Consider the following 8,104-nt stretch of genomic DNA (forward strand, 5'->3'; position numbering starts at 1 on the left):
AAAGCAGCACCATCTCACACAAATACGGCCCAGCTTTTGGACTTGCCACACTCACCTCTGGTCCTGCGGTGCCCCCCAGCTGCGTGGGGCTACAGCCTCCACAATTACACAGGCTGGGGATTCCTGGTGCTGCATTCCAACAGATGTGGAGGACACCAGAGTTAAAGCCCACACTGCCCCTTCAGAACGGGCTCACATAGCCAGGAAAGGGCTCAATTCTGAGGGAAAGTGATTCAAACCATGACGCCAACACCCAACAGGCGCAGGGACTCAAAGCATCTTGGCACACGCCCGGTGCAACCTCAGCCTGAGCTCGTATTCTCCGTCAGGCCTTGACAACAAACTCTACTTGGGATGGACAGTTTTTCTTCCTCCCGACGATGGCAGCTAACCTCCCGGTGAGGAAGGCTCCCTTAAGTACAGCTTGGGTGTGGAGAGTGAGAAACAGAAGTGCTAGGAACAAGTTTCAGATGCCACTCGAATGTGAGCATTTGCTTTTCTACCCAAGAACTCGATCAAACATCATTCAAAACACAAGTCCTCACCTGCATTTTAAAAAACCCCGTTCGCACACTATCCTGTCCTCTTCCCCAAACCCTCCTTCATGCCAAAATGAAATTTCTCTTTGGCTGGGCCAGAGAGATCGAGGGGCTGAATTCACCAGTATTAGTACGGCTGCCTCATGTGGCAGGGCGGGCTGAGGAAAGAAAAGAGAACGGGGCCCGATACCCAGTGGAGCTCTCATTTTCTATCCACCAAAAGAATTCAAGAACGGTGCCTAAATGAGAAGCGCTGAGTTGGCGTCTTCGCTGTGGCCGTCCCTCCGCTTTGCTGGGCCCAAGCAGTACAGATCCTCTGTGTTTTCTGGAAGAACGGCACAGCCGGTAATCAGTCATAGCACAGGTAACTCACGACAGGAAATACAGGAGAACAGGTGCCCCCCCTCGCATTTGCTCCGCAATATCCTTCCACTTTGGGTCCTGAAGCATCGCTTGGGTCTTTAGTACGGTGTGTACCAAGGGGACAGCCTTCCACGGCCCCTGGAAAGGAAACACCACTTTTCAGGATGGTGAAGCCAGAGGTTTTGCTGCCTATTCCCAGCTCCACGTGCAACTAGCCTATACAAGCCTTTCATTAGCAAGGTATCTGAATTTTTCCTATCCCTGAATAGGAATGCATTTTTCAGAAGCATGTCTGCATGTTCCCAAACTTTTAATCACACCCAAAAATGCATTAAAAATCCACTTAGGAGTGCATTTTTAAAAAGGAATTTTCACCTGTCCTTTAATGCAGTGGAGTGTGCACTTCTGCGAAATGTGCACAGGAAGGCATGCCTTCCCCTATTTGAAATGCTCGGTTTCTGCTTTCAAATGAACCAGAGAGCAATTCACAAAAGCCAATGAGAGCAAGGCAGGCTGAGCTCTGAAGTGAAGGTTGGAGAATTTTGGTGAGCTGGAGCTTCTCCGTTTCTCTCACCCCCACCTACATGCAGCATTTATTCACAGGAATTTAAAATCCTTATTTTGAAAAATCGCAGCACAGTAAAAGCTCACGACTTCCAAAACAGTTTGCCTACAATGCATTTTATTCTCTCCTTCTCCATTCCATTCCACCATGGAGCTAGAGGTCTTTATAGGACCTTCCACCCCACCTCCCAGCATCCCTCGGATACGCAAACTACCCACCAAAATCCCCAATTTTGGAGAAATTCTCAAGGACCATATTCCTATGGAATGCAGGACAAAAATTCCAACTTTTTAAAGCCTACATCCCCTTTTTCCCAGTAACTGAATCCTCAAAAATGCATAAAAAGCCAGAAAACCACCACACGATCAGCAATTCAGGGAAAAGGAGGGCTGGGGAAGGGGCACAATGACTGGGGAGCCCTGGAAGAAGCTCCGCGATCCAGGCCCTCCTTTCACCCGGGCTGCTCTCGTCGGCTGCAGCGCTCAAGACTCCCAAGGCTGCTGATCAATACCTGGCCCCGTCCCGCCTCTCCATCACCGCTGTAATTGATTTTGAGTGCATTTCCACCACACGGGATTCAGTGGCCAAGCGAATCAGGAGCTGGCAAGGCTGCTCCTGGGCCGCTGTCTGATCTGGCTGCACAGGCACAGCCCCAGTCGCCTTTCAGCCACACTCCTCCCCGTGAAGGCGCATCAGGTTCCTAGTCCCTTCCGTCACGCATAGTTGAGCTGCCTTGGGGAGTGGAGATGGCCGCCAATCTGGGTGGCTTTAAAGGGGGACTGGCCAGATCGATGGTGGGGATGGCCCCCCGTGGCTACTAGCCTCGCTGGCCAGGGGCTCCCTCCTTGGCCAGGGGCAGCCTGCCTGCACACACCAGCTGCTGAGGGACTTGGGCAGGTGGAGGTCTTGCACCCGTTTGCCACCGTCTGTCCAGACTGCCGGAGTGGGTGGGCTCTGGGTCTGATCCGGCTGGGCTCTTCCGTCAAACAAACCGGGTCTAAGCCACCGACAGGCTGCAGTGCAGCAGAGCCAGCGCCCCCATGACCAAAGTGTCGGGCTTGTGGGCGAGCAGGACGCCGACCGCCACCTCCTCGGATTTCCCCGTTCCCTCTGACCTTTGCTGCAGGCCCCACAGCAGCTGGAGGTGAGCGATGCATTTTCCCCACGCCGGTCGACTGTCGCAAGCGATCCCCGAGGCGGTGTGAGGGACTTGGGGGTGCTGCTTGAGAGTGCGGCAGAGCGGCAAAGCCTGCCACTTCACCACAGCCGACAGGTGGGCATGCACAAGCGAGAGGATGTGCCGGAAGCCAGAATGAAAGAAGGAATCGAGGTGCAATGCTCCAATTCTTGCTTCTCTTCTTCTGGCTAGAAGCGGCAAATGAAAGATGCAGATCTGGCGGGCTTCTGCTAGTTGTCCGAGACCCTCGAAGCCCTGTATAGTCGGCACTGGCTGGCAGCAGCGGCCTTCCCGCTGGGACTTCATGCATCTACTCGTCCTCCCTGGAGATGCTGGGGGCGCATCCTGACACCCTTGGCCCCTGCCAGCTTCTTCTAGCAGCCCTTTCCAGACCGACTCATGGGGCGATCTGTCATGCGAGGCCCTCGGAAGGGCACATATTGTTACCACTGTGCAATTTTTTGTCCTTTGAATATGATTTTGTTGATTTTCTAATGCTCTTGGCTGTACTGTGCTCTTTTTTCCCAAGGAAAAGCAGGGCCATTCAATTTGGAGGGGAGGGGAGGGGACTGTCATTCTAATTGTTAAACCACAGCTCCTGGATCCACCGCTGGGGTGGATTCCACACTCAGGCGCACACCGGGACACGCAATGAGAGTGCAGCCCTGGACACGACCTTCCCAGGCTCCTGGATGCTGCTCAGAGGACGCGGCCCCTCTGGCGTGTGGCTGTCAAGCGCAGAACGCACGCAAGTGCAAAACCGCCCGGACAGCGGGAGCCGCGCGCACGCCAGGGTGCTTCTCACCAGGGGCTCTCTGGGTCAGCGAGGCGCTGGACTTGGAAGCTGCCGGGCAGCAAGTCGGTGCGCATTTCCGTCTCCTTTCATGCGGGGGCAGCGTCTGCTCACCGGCACGAGGGACGGATTTGTGTGTTCAGGTCCGGGCCCGCGTGCAGCCGGCCATGCAGACACACAGGTGACGCTAAGCTGGCCCGAGAGAGCAGCTACCAAAGGATGCTCCTAGAGGAGTGTCCCCCAGACCGGGATGCACAGGGGAGGTACGTCCCCCTCGCTGCATTTCCCTTCAGCCACGGGCCTTTCTTCACGGTGAGGGAAGAGCCTCGGACGCCAAGCGAGGTCGAATTGCGGTCCATCGCCTCCTTTCTTGCAGAAGAGGCATCGGCCTGCATCGTCAGGTGTCGCTTTGGCCCGGCAGCCGGGTGACCTCAGAATGGCCCAAAACCTGCAGGGCCGACGCGTCCTGGAGAGAAGCGGGCCCTTCCGAACTGTCCAGGTGTGAGCAGCCATCCTGAAGAACCGTCAGAAGGCCGAGGCGCAATGCCAACCCCCGGCTGCAAAGCGGGGCCGCCACGTTTGAAGCTCACCACCTGCTCAGCATCCTGAAGCCCCCCTGCACCTTTGCAGATGGGATGCAATCATGTCCCCTTCTTTCTTCCTTGCTCTCCTCAGTCTGAATACCTTCAAAGGATGGCTGCATTCCAGCAGGTCCACCCCATGGAGGGGGAAACCCAAAGCCCCGTTTGGAGCACCTGCACACTCCCCCCCCCCCCGCAGATCTCCCCTAGAAAACCTCGATCAGAAAAGTTCGCATTGCCCAGAAGAGCCATTGAGCTGGACCTGCACCATAATTCGTCATCCAGGAGAGCCACCCCCGCCAGCGCACCCCCGGCTGCCCCACGCACCTGTGCGCCCGTCCGCGGGTCCTGGACCGCTGCCCCCTTCCACAGAAGCCGGCCCGGCGAGCAAGGGCCCCCCGGCCGTGAAAGCGCCCCTGGGACCTGCCACGGTCCGTGGAGCTGATCCCAGGCATATTGGTCCGCTTGGGCAGCACCTGCAGCAGAGCGAGGACAGCAGCGCCGCAGAAGGCGGCCCCTGAGCCCAGAGCGGGATGGGAGCGTGTGCCAGGGAGGAGGACGCACAGGCGGGACCCCAGGAAGGGGAGACTGCTCTTCTGCTCTGCGTGGAGGGAAGCCGGACTGCCCGGCCAGGCTCCCCCCGCGTGGGCCACCCTTCCCAGAGGCCCTTCGCCTCCGCTTCCGGGGGCACCTACCTTGATGGCGCGGCCTCGGAACGTGCTCTCATCCAGCCGCACAGCCGCCTTCACAGAGGCCCCGTCCGCAAACTCGATGTAGGCGTACCTGCGAGCAGGACAGAAGAGCCGGCTCAAGCCCTCGCCCGGGGGTGGGGGCGGGTTGCACGCGAGTGGCTTCCGCCTGGGGTGCCGGGGAGACTCGCCGTTGCCCCCGGGGTGCCTCAGCTCTGCTCCACATGCACCGGCGCCCGGGCACCCCCCACCTTCAGAGAAACGCGGGCGACTTGCCCTTTCGGGTGGCCGGAGAACTTGTCGCACAGGATGGTCACCCGGTTGATCTGGCCACAGGCGCTGAAGTGGGCCTCAAGCTCTTCTGCGGACCCTCCGTAATCCACCTGTGGGGGGCACACCAGACCGCACGCGGGGGACACCAGCAAGGTGAGGGCGGGCGCGGCTTTGAGGACCCCTTTCCCCAACACGCCCCTTCCGCATGCACTGGGCTGCAGCTTCCATCGTCCCCAGCAACCACGGCCACGGGCTGGAAACAACTGAAGTTGCCATCTAATGCATCTGGAGGGCACCCAGTTGGAGAAAGAGCCTGATGCTGTTAAATCAGCCAGCCTGACTGTGCAGAGATGTTTCAGTCCAAGCTGCTGCTGCCCTCTTCATACCTTCTCAATGCAAGTTAATTTGCTGAAATTTCTGAAACTCCACTGTTGCTGTATATTGTTCATCTAAGACTACTCTTAGATCCAAGTATTATTGGCATTATTCTCATATGTTAATAGCCTGCCTTTATTTCCTCCTGAAAAGAAGCCAATGCAGCTTACATAATCCCCCTTCTCTCCATTTTATCCTCACAACAGCCCTGTGAGGTAGGCCAGGCTGAGAGTCAGCGACTCTCTCAAAGTCACCCAGGGGCTTCCTGGCTGAGCAAGGACCAGAATCCAGACCTTCCGGGTCCCAGTCTAGCACCGCATCACGCTGGCCCTCCCAACCCTGGTTTCTTTCCAGACAGAATCCTGTGCAGAGCAGACTCACAGAAATCATTAGAGCCTAGCCCAGATGCAGCTCGCCCCAGCCCATTGCTTTCGGTGGGTTCCCTCGACACAGGCCTGGGCCTGGGCCTGGGCCTGGGGCCTGGCCTGGGCCCGGGGCCTGGGCCGAGTGAGCAGGGCGGCTCGCTGGCAGGCGCGTTCCCCCTTTACTGAGCAACCTCTTTCTCCACGCAGGCGAAGCCCCAGCCCAGAGTCGCATCCAGCCCCGTTTCGCTTACATTTCCCACGTAGATGGAGCGCTGGTCAACCTCGATCTTCTCCTCCGCTGTCCTGTGTACAGACAGACCTGCGCCAGGAACAGCAACAACGGGGCATGATATTGGGAATCGCCCCAACGGGTCTTGTCTCTCCCCCGTCGATATCCCAGCTTCCCCCCAGGAGCTCAGGGCAGTTTTCCTCACAACCACCCTCCAACTTGCGGAGCAACAGCAAACTCAAGCCACCCGTCGAGTGCTGGTTCTGCCGTGGAATCCCAGCCTGCTTGGGGCGCTCCTGGCCAGTGATGGAAGCGGAACGCCGGGCTTGGGCGGCTGTTTCTTGCTGGAGGTCATCCAGATATCCAGAAACGTAAATGGGGGCTGGTCGAGAATCCTAGTTGTGACTGCGGGAGTGTCCCGCAAACTCCTTATCATATCGCAATGAAATGTCCCTTTAGGTTTCCCGGAACCCTGCAAGAGCTGCGTCATCGCAAGGGCACTGCTGTCCAATGGTTACATGCTCTAGATGCCCAGCTATAAGTCTAGCCACTCCAGTAACTGCTCACACTTAATCTAGTTTTATTTACAATCTTATTGATTGCTTGTATTATGTGTTAAAGTAAATTTGTTGCCTTCCTGTTTTGCATTTTGCACACATTATATATTAATGTGTGGGTTTTTATGCAATGATGCTGTTTTCTGCTATACCATACTAAATTTAAAAAAAAATCCGGCTGTTTCAGACTACAGCTTCCATCATCCCATCCATCTTTGCAGTGGCCAGAAGGAGCTGGAGGTCCACATCCCGAAGGCAGCAGGACTGGACAGAATGCAGAAAAGCAAACCCACCCAAGCCCACCCGGTCCAGCCACCAGCCATCCCAGACGGTGCTGAGGGGTCACCTGGACGGCTCTGAGGTGGCCGTGCCTGAAGCACCGCAAGCGATTCTGGGGCACACGCATCCCTGGGCCGGCTCAGCAAAGCCGCACAAGGGGCCTGCGAACGGCCGGCCGGCCGGCCGGCCCCGCTGCACCCCGAGAGCCACACCTGGGTCTGATCGCAGGATGAAGGTCTTGGCTTCGGCCTGCAGCTCCTGCAGCCACTCGTCCTCCTTCTCCATCTCCCGGACCTTGGCCTTGATGGCCTCCAGCTCCTGAACGCCAAGCAGACCAAAAGAGGCAAGGAGAGGACGGGCAGCCACACTCCCTCCCTGCGTGGCAGCTGCTGCCCCGGCCGCCTGGGTCCCAGCAATTTGTGCCAGGAAGGCGAAGCTCCCACCAGAGACCCCCTCCCTGCTCCAGCAAGATCCTCTTGCCCACCCCGGCCAGCCAGGGAGACTGGGAGAGACCGCAAGAGGGGGGTCCCGCCAGGGGCACACGCAGCCCCATGTATCAGGCTGGGAAGGGCTGCGCTGGCCGCTGCCCGCAGCAAGGCGCCCTGCACCCCGCACGGTGCCATCCAGACTCACAGGGTCCTCCACCAGCGGCAGCTCCCCGCCGCCCCCGTCCAGGGGGCTCAGCGCCGTCTCTTCCTCCAGGTGCTTCTGCCAAGCCGCGATTCCCGCAACATCCCAGGGCGAGTCCGCCGCTGCAGCCGGAGAGGGAGGGTCGCGCCACCAGGATCCAGCATCGGGGAAGTGCGGGCTGGGGGGAGGCACGCAAGCGGCAAGGCTAGGGGACCCAGGCGGCACGATCCCGCCCGCGGAAGCACGCCCTCCAACACACACCCCGGGCGTGCGGCCCGACCCACGAGCCTGCGGTCAGGGGGCAGAGGGCTTTGCCCATGCTCAGAAGCACACAGGTCCTCGGAGGCCAAGGGCCTAACGCGAGAGGAGGGGCTCTGCCGCAGGGCCGCTCGCTCGGCGGGCCCCTCCGGCTCAAGGCCAGGGCAACCCAGGAAGGGGCGCCGGGCGGGCCGCCACCGGTGAGGAACGCCGCCTGCCCGCCGAGGCTGCGGGTCGCGGGGCCGACCACGCTTCGCGGGGGGAAGGGGCCCGCGCTCTCCACGGCCACCCCGCAGAGGGGCGCCCGGGGCTGCGCAGGGGGCCCGCAGGCTGCTGGGTGCGCAGCTGCAGACGGGGCGGCCCGGGGCGGCCAAACGCGCCCCGAGCCTCCGCAGAGCGGCCGCTCGGGGCCCCGCGGGTACCTGGCTCCG

The 8,104-nt window shown here is 59.3% G+C and overlaps 1 protein-coding gene across 1 annotated transcript; it reads right to left on the bottom strand.

The window, feature by feature from the left end:
* Positions 1 to 1,000: 1,000 nt before the first annotated feature.
* On the bottom strand, positions 1,001 to 7,734 carry PABPN1L (PABPN1 like, cytoplasmic). The gene is made up of 8 exons (XM_044428091.1): positions 7,700 to 7,734; positions 7,419 to 7,593; positions 6,998 to 7,103; positions 5,972 to 6,039; positions 4,984 to 5,090; positions 4,714 to 4,801; positions 4,346 to 4,494; positions 1,001 to 1,040 (listed from the first exon to the last, which is right to left on the bottom strand). The coding sequence occupies exons 1-8, from the start codon at positions 7,732 to 7,734 to the stop codon at positions 1,001 to 1,003; spliced, it is 768 nt and encodes a 255-aa protein (XP_044284026.1).
* Positions 7,735 to 8,104: the final 370 nt, after the last annotated feature.

Source organism: Varanus komodoensis, unplaced genomic scaffold (assembly GCF_004798865.1).
Source record: "Varanus komodoensis strain SLA01 unplaced genomic scaffold, ASM479886v1 scaffold19, whole genome shotgun sequence".
Lineage (NCBI taxonomy): Eukaryota > Metazoa > Chordata > Lepidosauria > Squamata > Varanidae > Varanus > Varanus komodoensis.

What these genes read in the sequence shown, in the direction of transcription:
- PABPN1L (XM_044428091.1), bottom strand. Translation starts at nt 7,734, where the DNA reads ATGGGCAAAGCCCTCTGCCCCCTGACCGCAGGCTC. An exon ending in TGCCCCCTGACCGCAGGCTC is followed by an intron (nt 7,594 to 7,699) that starts GTGGGTCGGGCC and finishes GCCTCCCCCCAG; the next exon opens with CCCGCACTTCCCCGATGCTG. An exon ending in TGCCGCTGGTGGAGGACCCT is followed by an intron (nt 7,104 to 7,418) that starts GTGAGTCTGGAT and finishes CTTGGCGTTCAG; the next exon opens with GAGCTGGAGGCCATCAAGGC.